This window comes from Oryza brachyantha, chromosome 8, assembly GCF_000231095.2.
Source record: "Oryza brachyantha chromosome 8, ObraRS2, whole genome shotgun sequence".
Classification (NCBI taxonomy): Eukaryota; Viridiplantae; Streptophyta; class Magnoliopsida; order Poales; family Poaceae; genus Oryza; species Oryza brachyantha.
In genome coordinates this window covers 531039-549547 of record NC_023170.2, presented here as the reverse complement: position 1 = coordinate 549547, position 18509 = coordinate 531039, and the positions used below count along the sequence as shown (strand labels likewise).

The 18509-nt window shown below is 44.7% G+C and overlaps 2 protein-coding genes across 2 annotated transcripts; one reads left to right on the top strand and one right to left on the bottom strand.

Annotated features, from left to right (window-relative positions):
* The first annotated feature begins 3559 nt into the window (after window positions 1-3559).
* LOC102714853 (non-lysosomal glucosylceramidase-like) lies at window positions 3560-12176 on the top strand. The gene is made up of 20 exons (XM_040526776.1): window positions 3560-3651; window positions 3730-4029; window positions 4236-4301; window positions 4668-4784; window positions 5092-5148; window positions 5278-5348; window positions 5505-5604; window positions 5703-5773; window positions 5853-5953; window positions 6071-6174; window positions 6273-6326; window positions 6422-6477; window positions 6580-6618; window positions 6708-6861; window positions 6941-7113; window positions 7223-7293; window positions 7393-7465; window positions 7561-7622; window positions 7709-8109; window positions 10978-12176. Exons 3-20 carry the CDS (start codon window positions 4272-4274, stop codon window positions 12061-12063), a joined length of 2820 nt encoding a protein of 939 aa, XP_040382710.1. The 5' UTR covers window positions 3560-3651; window positions 3730-4029; window positions 4236-4271; the 3' UTR covers window positions 12064-12176.
* An 83-nt stretch (window positions 12177-12259) lies between these two features.
* LOC102714579 (far upstream element-binding protein 2-like) lies at window positions 12260-17865 on the bottom strand. The gene is made up of 7 exons (XM_006659687.3): window positions 17545-17865; window positions 17134-17390; window positions 16743-16928; window positions 16539-16634; window positions 16393-16464; window positions 16194-16310; window positions 12260-13767 (listed from the first exon to the last, which is right to left on the bottom strand). The coding sequence occupies exons 1-7, from the start codon at window positions 17777-17779 to the stop codon at window positions 12625-12627; spliced, it is 2106 nt and encodes a 701-aa protein (XP_006659750.1). The 5' UTR covers window positions 17780-17865; the 3' UTR covers window positions 12260-12624.
* Window positions 17866-18509: the final 644 nt, after the last annotated feature.

Sequence of the window (18509 nt, the reverse complement as noted above, 5' to 3'; positions counted from 1 at the left end):
CGGATGTTTGGATGTTAATTAGGAGTATTAAATATAAACGGATAACAAAACTAATTACATAAATAAATGTTATTTCATTAGACAAATTTTTAAGACTAATTAATCCATGATTAGCAAATGTTTACTGTAGCATCATATTTGCTAATCATTGACTAATTTGGCTCAATAGATTCATCTCGCGAAATAGTTCAGAGAATGAGGTGGGTTATTAATAATCTATATTTAATACTTCGAATTAGTGTCTAAACATTCGATGTGATATAGACTTAAAAAAAAAGTAGGAAGGATTTAAACACCCCTCCGATCCATCACCAGTCCGTTCATCGCTCTTCTCTGGCGATCAGAGGAGATCGACGAACAATAGGACCTAGAGGGTACTGTGCTAATGTCCCTTCCGTCCTTCCCACGTTTGGAAAGACTTCGACTGCCTGCGCTGTGCTGCTAGTTCTACCTACAGTAAGCTGCTGTAGGATCTTGTTCTTCCGAGGAACCAAATTCCAGTCCTCAAATCGTCTTCTTTTTCATTCTTTTTTTTAAGGAAGATCCGAGTCTCATCCCAACAGGTGAATGGTATCCTTTTTTTTTATAAAAGGTTTTTTGAGCCTAACTTTTTATAAAGCAAACTGCGAAACAGAAAACAGAGTTTCACCGGGGGATCCTGAGCATTACAGAGAATGTTGGACGGCTAAACAGAACACAGAAAAACATCCCTCCACACTTCCTAGAGTGTCAGGCTAGCAAGATAGAAAGCAACAGCTGAGAGCAGGAGCCCAAGCACAGACAGCAACCAAAAAAAGACTAGACTAGAGAGATTAAGCAACCGAAACTCTGAATCATCCTATCCCTGTTCTTGAAGCTTGCATATTTCTGGACAGACATTAGAGTCTTGAGATCCAATCTTCTAGCAAAAGACGCTCATCCTCTTTCAGGAGCACCGTCCACTGCAAAAGGCAACAAATAATTCTGAAAACTATATAAATGGGAGATTTAAGCATAACATCTCTAAAAACCATATCATTCCTCACCACCCAGAGATTCCAACAACAAGACGCAAGTAAGCAAATAGTAATCCTAGGTAATTTCATACGACAACGCCATAGCTCACAGTTATTAAAATCTGAAAAGGAAGAAGGTACTCTCTCCCAGCCTAGAGCATCTCTGCAGCAACACCAAACGAAAACTGCCATAGGGCACTTAAAGAAAATGTGATAAGAATTTTCATACAGACTACAAAGTTGACGAGCCTCATTTCCACCCCAGCCCATTTTCCTCAATTGCCCAGCTGATTGGATTCTATTCCTCCAAGCCAGCCATAAAAAGTGTTTAAATTTCAGAGGGATGGGGGCAAACCAAATGTTCTGAATTTCTTGGTCCAGTATACCTCTAAAGGTTAAAAAGCTATACATGGATTTCGAAGTATAAATCTCTTTTGTACCCAGAGCCCATTTAATTTCATCTTTATCTCTCACATACATTGAATTCTGAAGGGAGGAAACCACACCACATAACTCTCTCCAACATTCCACATCCATCTGACCAAAAACTCTCCTAAAACTGAGGCAATTCACACAAGATCTCTAACTTCCTTAACTGAAATGTCTTGTTGATCACAAATCTCAAACAGGTAAGGGAAAATGTTCTTTAAAGGTACCTCACCATGCCATACATCTCTCCAAAAGAAAATATGACTCCCATCTCCCACTTTCCATTTAGATCCTCTTTCAACCCAGATCCTTATTTTTTGCAGACCTTGCCAAAACATGGAACTAGAAGATGAATTATATTGGAAAAAACCAGTTGATCTCATATATTTATTTTTCAACACCGTCATACACAAGCTCTTAGTATCAGATTCCAGCTTAAAAATCCACTTTCCAAGGAGAGCTATGTTCATAGCTCCTGTATCAGTGAAACCTAGACCACCAAAATCCTTTGGGAAGGCAATATTAGACCACTTCACCATGTGATATCTTTTTCTTTCCCCCATGCCCTCCCAGTAAAAACGACCTCTCACAGAATCAATCTCATGCTGAATCGTTTCAGGCAGCAAGAATAAGCCCATAGCATAGGAGGGGATAGAAGAGAGACAAGAATTAATTAGGATAGCTCTGCGACTATAGTATAAAGATCCAGTCTGCCAAGTATTCAATCTTTTTTCTAGTTTCTTAAGAAGGACTCATAGGTAAACCCAAGTATTTATAGGAAAAGAACCAACCGGGCAATTAAGCATGTTAGCAACTCTCTCTTCATCCTCAGAAGGCATACCTACTGATAGGTGAATGGTATCTTGCAGTTGCTTTTCATCCAAACTCTAAATTCCCAAATCGTCTTCTCAACCTCTAATATATACAGTAACCCTACAATACAAAGATATATTTACACACACACTTCTGAACTGGCTCAAAGAAATAATGACAAGAAGAAGAAAAGGAGTGTGTACTATTCCTTTCAAACAAATCATAGCAGCCAAAATGCAACTGTCGAAGATGGGCAAGTGATAGAGGTTACCTGTAGATAAGGCTGAGATGAGGATACTTTGTCTGAAACGGACTATACCACTAATAATTTCTTGAATTATTAGTTTTTAACACATACTATTAAAATATTTGGCCGGAATGGCGAAAAAGATTGATTATTCTGAACTTTTACTAACTATTAGCTTTCAAACTATAAAGGGCAGATACCAACCACATGTGAAAAGATCCCGAGATTCTGGCCAATATCTTCAGACACAGTTTGTTTCTTTTTTCACAAAATTCAGAGCAGAGGATTCAGCAAAGGAAGACAGATCGGCACTTCAGAACGCAAATGTACTAGTGTTTATCTGAATACTATCGAACAGCCAATCAGAATCTCTCCTTGAGTAGCCGGCAGTCTGCACATGGATTGAAATGAAAGGAGATGATTTTGCCTTCTAGATGGCATGTCGACGTCATGAGTGACTTCGTTTGCTTGATACAACAAAAAGATGGCCATGGACTTGCCGCCTCGCCTGGCTGCTTTGGCTTTCTCGAACGAAATCTAAACAGAAAAAAATTGACCAAATGAAGTAGACTTCCCAAGTTCCCATGGATGTCTATCAACTTGTAAAAGTTGAAACTGAAATTACAATTGACTCTAAACATGTAGACATAAATAAATATAAGCAATGCCGCGGCGATAAAATAAATATAAGCAGTTTAGTCTGCTGGTTTAAGTGAACTAATCGCAGGTTTAGTGCTGGCAGATTCAGAAGTCAGAACACTAACTATTTAGAAAATGGGATTCTTTATTTCGTTGATTTTGTCGGAGATGTCATGTCAAGAGACTCGCAGATTCATAGTTGATGCTTCTACTTTACTTTCTTGATTAGCATGCTTCTTTTCTAAAAAAAATAAAGAAAGAAAGAAGAAAATTCTTGATTAGCATCAGCAAAACTTAATTTGTACCTCCTGAGTCCTGACTGTATGTGGACATTTGGGGTCCTCGAGGCCACATTTGGCATCACGTCGAAAAGTATATAACCTGTCCTCGTTTCCAATGTGGAGGTTTCAACAATAAAATCTTGCAAATTTACTCAGTTTGTACAGAAATCAGAGAATCCCTACTCCAGATGGAGCGTGATGTCTTGATCAAAAAAAGTACCAGAAAACGTTTAATTGCTAGTACCAGGTGAGACAATATAATTTTCAAATTGTAATTGATACTGTAGTACACACGGTTGAATATTTTGTCACTAAATTGTGTCAGTGTCCAGAGAGAATAAATCAAGAGAGACATCACCATGGGGATTGGCGACAATTAAACCATTATCAATTACCTCTGCTGATGTGTGAGCTGCATACTTTTCCACCCACCAAAAAAATAAAGAAGAGAAAACCTGATGCTAACATGTGCTCCCCGTGCTGCCCATGGCTTCCTCTTGTTTTGTTTTGTTTTCTCCCTGCAAGTATTATATAAAAGCAAATCTTAGCATCTGCTGAATAAGAAGAACAGAGCATCTGCTGCAAGTATTCCCCATTACAATTGGCTACTACTGTTCAGATTCAGGTATTGCTCTCCTCCTCCTCATCTTCCTTCTCCAGTGTTGGTGGTTCTTGTTTCGTTTTCTGCAGAGATTCCTGAAATGCATGCATGCCATTGGTTGCTTGCTTCGCGTTCAGGAACCCGAATGCTTGTATTTCCCTGGTTCTCTCCCGAACTTTATTTCTTTCATCTTGTGTTTGTGCATGTTCATCGGCTTTTAATCAAATTAGCTGCTCCGCCGCAATCAGGCCAGTGTTCATATCAAGATGGGAAATACAGAGCTGGAGCAAACCAAGGTACCTTCTGAATCTAACACTCCTTTGTAGGATGATACTTTGTTTGCTTCCTTTTCTTTTTTGAAAAAATAAAAAAGAACACGCACAAAAAATTTCACTTCAATGTATCAGAAGTTCAGAACACTTAAAAGTTATTTACACATGGCAAGCTAACTAGTAGCTGTATGCCATGAAGAGAGCTGTGCTTCAGAAGCATTGTTTGTTCTTCATCTTGGTTCTTTGGTTCCTCGATTTGGTGCCACTAATTAAATGGATTGTTCTAGGGATTTTCAATGGAATTTGCTAAGATATATGTGTGGTTGTTGTTTCAGTTAGTTGTTTGTTGAGCAAGGTAACCAGTCTCACTCTGAAATGGTGATTCTTTAGGCTTACTCGCACATGGATTGTGCCCAGCCACCAGCAAAATCTTGGGAGAGGAGATTTGACGATGAAGGCAAGAAAATTGCAATGTTTAGCATGACCCTGAATGACATGATGGCTCTAGTAAGCATTTGAGCACAGGCTGCATCTTTTGGTTCTGTTCTGTAAGATACCCAATTGAACTGGTTAATTTTTGGAGCTCAATACTGTTTTTGTCAAGGAAAGTTTGTTGTTTTTTAGACAAGACCAACAACACTATTATTATTCTAAGAAAAATGGACAAATTATTACTGAGAACACTAACATTATTTTAACTAAACTTAGCTAAATAATATTATTTATCTCTTTTGCCTTAGAAGGGAAAAGGACAATGACACTCGATTGTAGGTATTAGCAGCGTAGCACTCGATTGATGCTTTTGTTATTGCAGGTGCCCTTCTTGATTAAAGTGTTCGGGCTAAACCTTAAAGACAATGCAAAAGGCCTGGTGATTGCCCCTATCCTGTTGAAGATCCAGCTAATCCATCACTAGATGTTTTTCAGACAGCTGAAATATCAACAGGAATTACTCTACCTTGTTGCTGAACTTACTGATTTTTTTTTCACTTCTTCAAAGGCTTCAGTCTATGATCCACTGAAGAAATGGATGGACAACTGCTACCGTGGTGTACCCCTAGGAGGGATTGGGTAAGCAAATTAAGCCTTTCCTGCTAAAAATCAGCTCAGTTTCCTTGCTATCTATTGGGTCAGAGGCTCATAGGTTCATAGATAAATTTGAATCAGACTCATATATTTGATTGAACTATATAGGTAACAGTTTTGTTCCAATCACTCTTTTATCAGTGCAGGAAGCATAGGGAGAAGCTACAAGGGATACTTTCAGCATTTTCAGATATTCCCCAGGATATATGAAGAGAAGCCTATCCTAGCAAATCAGTTTTCAGTTAGTGTTTTTTTTTTCATTTTGTATTCCTGACATGCAATGCACATTGATATTCCTAGACATCCACTGATCATGATAATCATGGTTCAATTGTATAGGCATTCATTTCGCGCCCTGACGGAAAGAGCTATGCAACAGTGTTGTCTGCTCCAAATGCCAGTGTCCTCAAGTAAACAACAAAATTTCTACCACCCTTATTTGAATGCATCTGAATAAGCCAGGAATATCATGAAATGTGCAAATTGCAGGGGAATTGATAAAGCTGGTATTGGATCCTGGGACTGGAAACTGAAAGAGAAGAATTGTAATTACCATGGCTTGTTCCCAAGATCATGGACAGTATATAATGGTACACTAATTTCTCAGTAGTATCACCTGACAAGACTATTGATCATGAGCCCGAAAAAAATTACTCGTGTACACCCTCACTAATCTGAGACTGAGTTCTACAATTTCAACAATGCAGGTGAACCTGACCCTGAAATCAAAATCACTTGCCGTCAAATTTCACCGTTTATCCCTCACAACTACAAGGAGAGTAGTTTCCCTGTTGCAGTTTTCACCTTTACGGTACAGTTTTTCTTTCATCGTTTCTATTGTAGATGAAAATGACTTCAATTGATCTATTCATTTGTTTTTTGTCCGACCTTCTGTTGCTGGGATTGCAGTTACATAATTCTGGGAGCACACCTGCAGATATAACATTGCTCTTCACATGGGCAGTAAGTGCAAACCAACACTTAGAACTGCAGTAGAAACACAGCATCTTGAAGTTTTTTTTAAAAAAATCTCACCTTTGGCTCTGTTCATCATGAAGAATTCAGTTGGAGGAAAATCTGAACTGACTGGGAATCACACGAACTCCAGAATGACGTAATTAGTGATCTTGGCATAATGGCATTAAGTTTCTTGCCCCATTTTAATCAGTTGATGAACTCACGCTTCTTGCAAAATGTGCTGTTCTTTCTTGTGCAGATCTCGCGACGGCGTCCATGGCGTCCTCCTCCATCACAGGTGTGTTCGTCACTTCATCTCCGTGGTTCTCTCCTGTTGCAAACTCTGGTAATGAGATGATGAGACGTGCCGTGCGTTGATGGATGCAGGACTGCGGACGGGCACCCTCCGGTGACGTTCGCGATCGCGTCGCAGGAGACCGACGGCGTCCGCGTCACCGGCTGCCCGCGCTTCACGATGGGGCCGTCCAAGCCCAACTCCGGCGACGTCACGGCGAAGGACATGTGGGACGAGATCAAGAAGGTAGGGACGCCACAGCTTCACCGCCAATCTCTGACAGATCACTGACGAACACCGCGCCGTTTGGGTTTGGCGCGAACAGAATGGCTTCTTCGGCGCCAGCGAGGCGGCGGCGGCGTCGAGGCCCGGGTCGTCGATCGGAGCGGCGGTGGCCGCGGCGACGACGGTGGCCGCGGGTGGCACGCGCGTGGTGTCGTTCGCGCTGTCGTGGGCGTGCCCCGAGGTGAAGTTCCCGGCTGGGAGAACCTACCACAGGTGAAGTGAACAGCTCAAGCTCCACCTCACCAGCAATGGCGGCTTCTCGCTGCGACCGAAATTCTTGGCACTGACATGCAATCATCTGATGTGATCATGGCTGGAGCAGGAGGTACACCAAGTTCCATGGCACCGATTGCGACGCGGCTGCAGAGCGCCTAGCTCACGATGCTCTTCTTGGTGAGATAAACAAAAATCAGATTCTGAATGCACGCAAGATTCATCGGCAGTTGTGTGAGATTCTGACGACTGTGTTTGTGTCTCCTTGTCTGCATGTAGAACACATGAAATGGGAGTCCCAGATCGAGGAGTGGCAGAGGCCAATTCTGCAGGACAAGAGCCTGCCTGAATGGTGGTGGCTCATTCAGATTTCCAGTGCAATTGCTCCTAATTAGCAATCGACGAATTTGATTAGTGATCGTTGATGGTATTGTTGTCTTTTGTCAGGTATCCAATTACACTGTTCAATGAGCTCTACTACCTCAACGCTGGAGGCACCATTTGGACAGGTCAATCTGAAATCCAAAAACTTTTTCAGTTCTTAACAAAAATATCCAAACTTGAAACTGAAAAGGAGAAAAAAAATTTGTCACAGATGGGCAGCCTCCGAAGAATACCAGCCTGTCGTCGGCGACGGAGCCGTTCAACATCGACACGTCCACTAATGGCGTCAACGGCGTGGGCGAACGCAGCAGCGCGGTGGACGGCATAGTGAGGACGGTGGCGGCGGCGGCGGAGAGGGCGAGCTCGACGGCGGCGATGGGGACGGCGCTGCTGCGCGAGGGGGAGGAGAACGTGGGGCAGGTGCTGTACCTGGAGGGGATGGAGTACAACCTGTGGAACACCTATGACGTCCACTTCTACGCCTCCTTCGCGCTGCTCGCCCTCTTCCCGGAGCTGGAGCTCAACCTGCAGCGCGACTTCATCCGCGCCGTCCTCCTCCACGACCCCCGCCTCCGCCACACCCTCATCGACGGCGTCACCGCGCCGCGCAAGGTGACTTCACTTCAGTTCTCCTCTGCCATTGTCGCATTGAATTTCATGCACCCAACAATAATAATATGGAAAATTTTACGATTCCGAGAAGTAACTCGTGCAAAATTTTGGTAATAAAGGTAAAGCAAAAACGATTTAATAATAAATGTGAAGTTGTGTGAGTTACTAAATTTTTGATATCTCAAAATATCTTGCGACAGAAAAGACACTAAGTTTTTTATATAAAATATATGGTAAAAAATATGGTATAAAAACTACGTAATTTCTTATCTAAGTTTTTTTTAATAGATGAAGATGAAGACGAGAGATTTGCTGATTTTGGTGATACTTATTTAATGATATAAATGATAGAATTAATTGGTATAAAGTTAAAAATATATTTTAGAAATATGATACGATCAACTTGTATATAGATTTTAAAAATAACATCGTGTAATAGCTCAGAAAGCGCATGCACAGAAGGCAAGGAAATTATATGCCTAGTTAGATGCCTATACATTGCAATAGGTGCTCAATGCGTTGTTCCGCAAAGCTGCGGAGACAGGTGGTCTTCTCCCGCTCAATGACCGGACAATCCGGCATCGGGCCTCCCTCTATGCAGATAACCTAGTCATGTTTCTTTCCCCCGTTCGTCAGGACCTTGAGTTCGTTCGAGGCATTCTCTCCGTCTTCGGTTTGCTTCGGGCCTCTGCACCAACTTCTCCAAGTGCTCGATCACTCCAATCCGTTGCTCGGCCAGTGAGCTTGAGCTGACCCGCTCCTCCTTCCCCTGCAGGATCTCTGAGTTCCCTTCACCTACCTTGGCATTCCTCTCTCAGTCCGCAAGTTACCAAGGTCGGCCCTGCAGCCGCTGGTCAACAAGGTTTCTCGCCGCCTTCCACCCTGGAAAGGTCGGCTCCTCTCCCTTGCCGGACGGACTGTTCTTGTCCAGTCAGTGCTCTCTTCTATCCCGGTCCATGTGGCCATGGCAGTTGGCTTGCCCAGCTGGGTGGTGAAAGCCATCGACAGAAAGCGGCGCGCCTTTCTTTGGACGGGTTCGGACTCAGTCCATGGTGGCCAATGTAGAGTGTCGTGGTCGAACGTCTTTTGCCCTAAGGTGTTTGGGGGATTGGGCATTCCTAACCTGCGTACGGCCGGCTTTGCTCTACGCCTGCGCTGGCTCTGGTTGCAGCACTCAAGGCACCCCTATTGGGCGGGCCTCAAAGCCCCCCTGAACGTTGTGTCTCTGACATGTTCGCCGCTTCCACTTGTTTCTCGCTTGGCGATGGGGAGACTGCTCTTTTCTGGTCAGACCGGTGGATTGGTGGTCGTTCGGTCGCCGCTTTGGCCCCGCTTCTGCTTCCCCTAGTCCCTCGTCGAATCCGGACCCAACGTTTAGTCCCGGCGAGCCTCGCGAACAACGCTTGGATCTCTAACCTCCGCGGGGCTCTTACTGTTCCGGTCATCGGCCAATTTCTCCTTCTCTGGGATGCAGTACATCAGATCCGACTTTCGCCGGGGTCTCAGGACCGCCTCTGCTGGCGGTGGACCAGCGACCAACGCTATTCGGCGCGTTCGGCCTACCAGGCCTTCTTCTTCGGCCATCAGCTCCTCCCTTGCGCTGATCTGCTCTAGCATGCTAAAGGCCCGGCAAAGTGCAAGTTCTTCCTTCGGTTCATCTTTCAGCGCCGTTGTTCGACAGCGGACCTGCTTCTTAGACGCGACTTTGATTCCCACTCCGCCTGCCCCTTCTGTGCCCAGGATTCTGAGACAGCGAACCACATCCTTATCGATTGTGTGTTCGTTAGACAGATCTGGCTCTTGGTTCTAACAATCGCGGGATGGGCTTCCATCTCTCCATCTAGGGGTGTCTATCTTTAGGACTGGTGGCCTTCGTCGAAAGACCTCCTTCCGAAGCATCTGAAGGCCAGTTTTGACTCCCTTGTCCTTCTTGTCTCCTGGTAGCTCTGATTGGAACGCAATCGCCAGGATTTCAATCACGAGCTATCTTCCCTCCAGGATGTGCTCTAAGCCATCCGTTCAGAGGGCCTGCTGTGGTCCTCCGCTGGGGTAGCACCCCTTGGCGCCTTGTTAGGAGATTAGCGTACCGTAACAAGTGTGTTTCCCCTTCTTGGGCGTTCTTTTGGGAGATTAGCTTGTAGCGTCTAGGCTCTCTCCCCTGCGTCGTGTATCAATACTCTTTATCTTCTAATTTATTGACATGCAATTCTTTTGCGCGTTTAAGAAAAAAAGTTATTGAAAATAGAAAAATTAAGTCTTATTGAAAAAACATCTTTAATTGGTTGAAACAAGTTTGCTTGTATTATGCTATGCTTAAAAATACAAAAAAAAAAACTTTCATATGAAATAAAAAAAACAAAAATACCATGCTTAAAAAATTAAATTGTAGAGTTGGTAAGTAAAAAAAACAAGTAGACATTCATACATGTTGTGTTGATATAATGACTCGTATGATAGTTATGTGGTGATGGTGATAGACTCGTCACCACTAATATAGAGATATATTTAGCTTCACAATGTTTAATTATTAATGGGTTATATGGAAATATTTATTTAACGCATATATTTGCGTGTTCTTTTAGTATTATGAATGCCCTAGGTCACCCTGAGTTTATATAAACCAACCCTGAGTTTATATAAACCAACATCTTTTCGCTTCTGCTTATGCTCCTAGTTTATTTTTGGTATTTGCTTTTAAATTACTGAGAACATGTATATAAAAATATAAGGGATTCTGGGTGTGTTAGTTATAATAAATAAATAATGATTGATTGATGGTGAGATGGTAGAATATAATGAGAAGAATTTTGAACAAGAGTGTGAACAATTAGTATCGTAACAGGCTAATTAGTGTGCACGTTGCGGCAGGTGGTGGGCGCGGTGCCGCATGACATGGGGCTGAACGACCCGTGGGTGGAGCTGAACGCGTACATGCTGCACGACCCGGCCAGGTGGAAGGACCTCAACCCCAAGTTTGTGCTCCAGGTGTACCGCGACGTGCTCGCCACCGCCGACGCCGCCTTCGCCCAGGCCGCCTGGCCCGCCGTCTACCTCGCCATGGCCTACATGGACCAGTTCGACCGCGACCGCGACGCCATGGTCGAGAACGACGGCCGCCCCGACCAGACCTACGACATCTGGTCCGTCTCCGGCGTCAGCGCCTACACCGGCGGCCTCTGGGTCGCCGCGCTCCAGGCCGCCGCCGCCATGGCCGCCATCGTCGGCGACGCTCCCGCCGAGGCCTACTTCCGCGGGAGGTACCGCCGCGCCAGGCGCGTCTACACCGACCAGCTCTGGAACGGCGCCTACTTCAACTACGACAACAGCGGCGGCGCCACCAGCTCGTCGATCCAGGCCGACCAGCTCGCCGGCCAGTGGTACGCGCGGGTCTGCGGCATGGAGCCCATCGTCGACGACGACAAGGCGCGGCGAGCGCTGGCGACGGTGCTCGACTACAACGTCATGCGCGTCGGGGGCGGCGCCATCGGCGCCGTCAACGGCATGCAGCCGGACGGCACCGTGGACGCCTCGTCGACGCAGTCCAAGGAGGTGTGGCCCGGGGTGACGTACGCCGTCGCCGCCGCGATGATCCACGAGGGCATGCCGGAGGCGGCCTTCAGGACGGCCAAGGGCATCCACGACGCCGGCTGGTCCAAGGACGGCTTCGGCTACGCCTTCCAGACGCCGGAGGCGTGGACGACCGACGGCCGCTACCGGGCGCTGCACTACATGCGCCCGCTCGCCGTCTGGGCGATGCAGTGGGCGCTGTCGCCGCCGGTGCTACACAAGGACATCAGGCTGGCGGGGGCGACGACGGTCTCGCCGGACACCGCGCTGGGGCAGGAGAAGTTCGACAAGGTGGCGAGCATGCTGAGGCTGCCGGAGGAGAAGCACCACAAGGGGATCCTCCGGACGCTCTTTGATGTTCTTCGCCAACTGCTGCTCCCAGCATGAGCTCACCACCTGCCTGATGCATACGACTAAATAACATGCATACAACACAAGATTATCATTCCAATTGAATAACATTGTTTACTAATGGACAACACAGCTCGATTCATAGTAACATTGAGAATAGCTTGTCTCCTATGTAATAGGTGAGAACAATTGCAGAAACAGTGGCACACACTAGAGTAATAATCAACTCATCTGTAAAATAGGTAAGAATAGCTTGTCTCCTCTGTAATAACCAAACCAGCGAAAAAGCATAGCACAAAATAGACCAGGCATCCAGATATTACTCAACATGATGCAGAATAACAGAACAAGGTTCACTTCTAAACTAATTAACAGGAGGTTTTTAGGTTACCTTAACAAACTACCAAGTACTACAGAGATTGCGGTATAACTGGATGGGCAGGGGTTACATCCCTTCTAGGCATATCGAAAGTATACTGCTTACTCAATGAACATCCAAAGGGGATTTAAAGCGCATACTTTATAAGCGCAAAAACAGTCTTCAACTAGATCATCTTCCACAAGACCATGCTGTCAATAAAATTTGAGGAACAAACCTCACGCGGTCCATTGTCCACCATATCCCGCAGGCTGCGGTGACACCCCTTTTGCAACAGTAGGCTGCGGGTTTGCAGGAGGTGCAGAATAGCCACTCTGAGCTGCTGGTTGAGCGGATTGATCATAAGTCGGCGGATTTGTAGGTGGCTGTGTGTACCCTGCCTGACCGTAGCCTGGCTGGCCAGCTGCCGGTGCAGCAGTATATCCAGCCTGACCACTAGCCGGAGTAGAACCATATCCTGATTGTGGGTATGCATTTGCATAGTTGGGATCAGCTGGGGCTCCCTGGTAGCCGTAGTTTGTATTGTTCTGAGCTGCTTGATCACCATATGCTGGTTGAGATGCAGGATACTGTGCATAGCCACCTTGCTGTGCGCCTTGCTGAGCATACCCTGGCCCTACTGGAGCACTCTGACCATATGTTGCTGGCGCTTGGGCACCTTGCTGTGGGTAACTCTGTTGAGAATACCCATCAGGTCCAGTCGTTGGGCCATATGTTTGACCATACGCAGGAGGCTGCTGAGATGGTGGGCCATAAGATGTAGGTGGTGCCGCCTGGTAGCTGCCATCTCCGGCCGGTGCACCTCTGGGTGCCCATTGTCCAGGTCCACCATAAGGCCTAGCATAGGGATCTTGCTGTGGAGGGTAGCCTTGCTGTGGACCCACTGGAGGCTGACCATAGTACTGCTGGTTTGGTGGGGGAGCATTGTACCTAGGATCACCATAACCCTGCCCATAGTTCTGCGGAGGTGCAGACTGAGGATACTGAGGTTGTCCATAATTTGGACCCTGTGATGGCCCATAACTGTTGTAGTTTCCAGGACCAGGAGGGTAGTTCGGTGGCTGGCCTTCATACCCTTGAGATCCCTGTTTATAGTAGTCGTAGCCGCCACCATGGTGGGAAGCATGTGGCGGAGGGCCCTGCCTCTGGTCCCAGCCCATGCCACCTCTTGGTGGTGGCTGTTGCGGGTAGCCACCATAAGGTTGGGAGTATGGCATGTTTTGAGGTGGAGGCCCTCTTGGTGGATACCCATATCCAGGCTGGGTTTGAGAACGTGGGCCCCACTGAGAAGCTGCACCATGACTAGGGCGGTAGTTTTGCTGACCATATCCACCAGATTGAGCCCCATGTCTTGAAAACGTCTGTTTAAGAAGGCATGTTAGAAACTAAACAAGAACATTAAATGAGAAAAACTAAGTAGTGCAATTACAAATATAACACAAAAGGGTAAAGGCACTTGTATAAGATAATAAGACATTAAGAAAGGACTACCAGTTCACATCATAATTGCAAACCAACAATAACAAATAAGCCTGCATATTAGCTATAGAACCATTATTCATAAAAAACACGACATAAAGATGCTTAAGCCTTCAGAGACATTGTTGGAGAAGAACTCAATTAACGATATGGCATTGCATGACCTTTTTTAGGTATGTAAAACAAGAATACGGATTTTTAGAAGGACCAGTGGGATCTTAACAACAGATAAACACAAAATGTAAATGCGATGAATACATGTATCAACAAGACCATCACCTTCAGTAAAGTAGATAAGCAAGAAGCTAGGAAACTAGAAGTAAATGTGATTATAGTTTCAACGTATGGCACCATCACACGATCATGGCTATATTACATGCAACAGTTCAAAAAAGGGAAACATAGCAAGATTGCATACAAAGCTCAGAAAGATGATTTGTAGTAGCTCCACCAATATGGGTATGGTAACAAAATTAATTAGTCATAACTGCAGCCTACTTGAATATTCTAGTTAGAATGCTAACACATCAAATGAGTGATGCGTATGCGATGTGAGATAACTTGCTGTGTTTCAGCTCTAGAAAATAAAAGTGGTGTTCTACAGACAACATACAGTGGCAACAATTTAGTTCAGCAAACCTAGACATGGTGGTGCAGTACCCTTGTCATGGCAATGAAACATTTGGTGCAGTCTTCCAATGCCACATTGTTTTTATTCTTTCCATTTCAGCAATAGGCAGCCTTACCAGTTACCAACTACACAAACCATGCAAGGGCAAGGGATAATGGTCAATATCCCTCTTCTGTGCATGTAATGGATGTAGGATGTGGAGCCCATGATGAAAGCCTAGCTGTATCTGCATTAGGACACCCAACCAACTCCAAATTGGCACCTTCAAACAAAATAAATCATGGAAACTGGAAGCTGGAGAACCTGATGAGTCAGCTCTGACTTCTTATGTAGGAAACATAATCAGATCTCATCTAGCAATAAGCAGTTATCAAAGCTCAAAAAGACTAAGCGACTAAAGAACTGACACCAGTAAATTGCTCATTGATCAGATGGCAGCATCCAAGATTTTAATGAAGTATAGAAGTTCAACAACACTATCATACAACTATGAGATGAGACTAGAATCTCTTTTGTATCAACACGACCAAAACTCCAAATCCTCAAAAGACCATCTGCTATCCATTCCAGTGTCAAATCATTTATTCTAACTTCCATTCATTTTAACATATCTGATCATGCACAGCATGTTCCATATTGTAAATATATGAATAAACAACATTTTCACAGGCAACAAAACATGCATCGTTTTGTAATTTGAGAAGCCAAATATCTTAAATTTCATGGTCATGGAAGGAATTTTTCAATGAAAATGCAGTAAGAACTTAAGGCAGGACACTGAATTCTATAGAGGATGGCATTCCCACAGAAAACAGAATTGACTGAGAAGCGATTAATTCATGAAAGATTTTCTAAACAAATTATTCTATACAAATCAAGTACTAGCATGAACATAAATAATACTCTCAAGGAGGTGGCATCTCATTGACTTAAGAGAAACCAAAAAAGACACTAAAACTTGTCACCAATTAAGAAGAACTTACCTTCCAGTCCAATTAGGCACTGCTATTTTCAAGATCGGTACTTCATACAAGCCCCATTGTAGCAGAGACTGATTAGTTTATACACTTCATATATAATTAAAAAAAGCACAAATCCAGCATTCCCTTGACACAATATAATTGTGTTTCATTCAAAAAATATTTAAGTGATTTAGCATAAAAGAAACTTATTTCAAGTTTATAAGGTGCAGAGCTGGAAAGGATGAAATGAACAAATGTCGGAACCAGTACTATATGCTAGAAGGTATCAACAGGACAGATATCTACCCAAACCATAAGGGAGTACACAGATTAAATTGAAAGGAATCACATATTTGCTCCACAGTAACAAAAAAGAACATCTACAGTTTTAGCCATCATCAAAACAACACAGAAAAATATATAAATTAACTAGGCATTAAATACATAGCCCAAATCAAGTTATAGCAATCATATCATACAGAGATGGCAGAGACAATCAATTCGACAGTACACTCCATGATTCCACAGAAAGTAACAGAAATTCAGTTTCAACAGTAATATTAATCACAGCATGAATAGCATAGATGCACAATCAAATCATCATATAGCATCACCCATTTTTCACAGCCATGAGTTTAATAAATGAGCCATTAAGTACGATCCGAATATCTTCAGCACGAAAGAAGAGTAAGAGCAAAGCACAGGATTACAATACCTGATTCATAGCTTGCTTAATCATATCTTTTGCTGCTTCGATCTGCTTCTTATTCCCAGTAACACGCACAGTTCTTTCTAGCAAAGTAACACCTTCCGGAGGATGTTGGGGAATTAACTACATGGAAGATTACTACCATGTTCAAGCCTCGGTTCATATAAGCATTAGCCATTATAGCATAATAGGTAACAATCTCTACCTGAATACGAGCACCAGATCTAGTTTGGAGACTTTTAATTGTCTCACCGCCTTTTCCGATAATTAAACCAACCTATAAACCAAAGCAGAGTGTTAAATAAATAAAATAGTATGCTTCCTTGCCAACATTGAAAAGGAAAGGCCAACCTTATTATCAGGGACTAGCATCTCAAACTGCTCAGAGCCTGACTGTCCAGACCCAAAACCTCTAGCAATCAGAGCAGGTGAGCCACCAGCATCAGCCTGAAGTGGAAGCAACAAAGGATCTCAAGTATGAGTTGCTTGGATGAAATACAGCGCGGACGATTAGCTACCACATGGAAATCACGACTAATTTAGTAAGTGGAATACCTCAGCTATAACATTCTTAATTAGCTGCTCAGCCTTGTCAATGCTCTCGACAGTTCCAACTAGTTCAACAGAACGAGTTGGGGCATTTGCATCGGCCTCAGCGTCCTTTGTGATTTGGATCTTTGCACCTGAGTTGATTTGCAAGTTTCTGATCGTTTCCCCAGACTTTCCTATTAGGACTCCGACCTGTGTAAATGCACATTACCAGCATAAGCAAACTGCATGTCCAAATGTCTGAACTCATAAATATTTTTTCCATGTTACCACCATTTCCTGCATTTAACCCAGAATCACAGATACCATATAGTGATAGTTCCAAAACATTCTGCAGATTTCTACATGAAACCAAATGGATAAGAAATCCTATCTGCCCCAATGCCAGTAAATATACCTTGTTGTTGGGCACATCGATTATTCGAGAAGTCTCCTGTCCTGGTGCGCTGCTACCTTCTTGCTGTGGGGCTTCAGTCACTGCCGCTTCTGCTGCAGGCTCCTGAGGCTTCTCCCCAGAGCCCACCTGTAAATCCCCAGTAGGAGCAACCTTGCCGTTCTCAGCATCTGCAGAACCCTCAGTAGGGACAAGCTCACTGTTCTCTTTAGCCGCTGGCTCTTCTACCTTCGCGGCGGACTCGTTGCTCTGCACGAAACCTGACCCCAAGAGAATTAGACCATCACGCCATGTTTCCCAACATCAGCATCATCCCTGAGACCCGCGAAAACCCTTGCAAGGACGTGCAAACACACGGACAGATACAGAGAGGAGGGAGAGGGAAGGGTTGCGGTGTTAGGAGATGAGATCCACCTTCTCCGTCGCCATCCACGCGCGGCCGCTTGGCGTCCTCGCCGCCGCCGTTCGCATCCGCGGCGGGCTCGACCTCCTCGAGCTTCCTCTTGTGCTCGCCCTCGCCCTCAGCGGGCACGGCGGCCTCTTCCAGCGCGGCGGATGCGTCGGCGGCGGCGGCGGCCGGGGGTTTCTGCTCCTCGGGAGCCACAGCCAGCACCTCCGGCGGCGGCGCCGTCACGTCGGGCTCCGCCATGGGGAGGGGATTAGGGTTTGAGGGTTTTCGCCTCCGATTTTTTTCCGCACGCGTGTGGAGGCGCTGCCCTTGCGAGAGAGGAGAGAGAGAGAGCGCCCGTGGTTTGGTTTCTCTCTTTATAAAGGGGCACGGCGTGGCGTATTTTGCTGTGGATGTATACTTAACACGGTTCCCATCGAGAGAAGCGTATTCTCAGCTTAGCACATAGCGGAAGCGGAGGCGCATTTGTGTCAAGCTGCAAAACGGACATGCATGGAGGCCAGTAGGCCACGTAAAGCCGGATGCTTAGGGCATATACAATGATTTAGACTGTAGTTATCTATTTGGTATATAGAGACAGCAAAATAGATATATTGTATAATAGTTTAGACAATGGTTGTCTATAAATACTCTAATAAATATTGATTTTATGCGTTGGAGCATGTGTCACTGTTGTCGTTGAACGAAACGACGGTAGCCCTCTCTTCCTTCATTCAATACTATGCATTGTAAGCAATTTTTGCATCGGTTATCATATGGAGACAAATGCCGTCTAGGCGTTGTGTGTGCCCTTATCGAGTTTATTTTAGAGCAAAGTAACTAGAGCATGCTAAAACTTAACTAAACGTAGTATTTACGAGATAGCGTAGTCGTACAGTGGATCACAGCTTGCTAAAAGTAAAAAATTCTTATCACTTAGTTTTTTTATCGAGCCATATGCATTTAAAGTATAAGATGTAGAATAATTAAT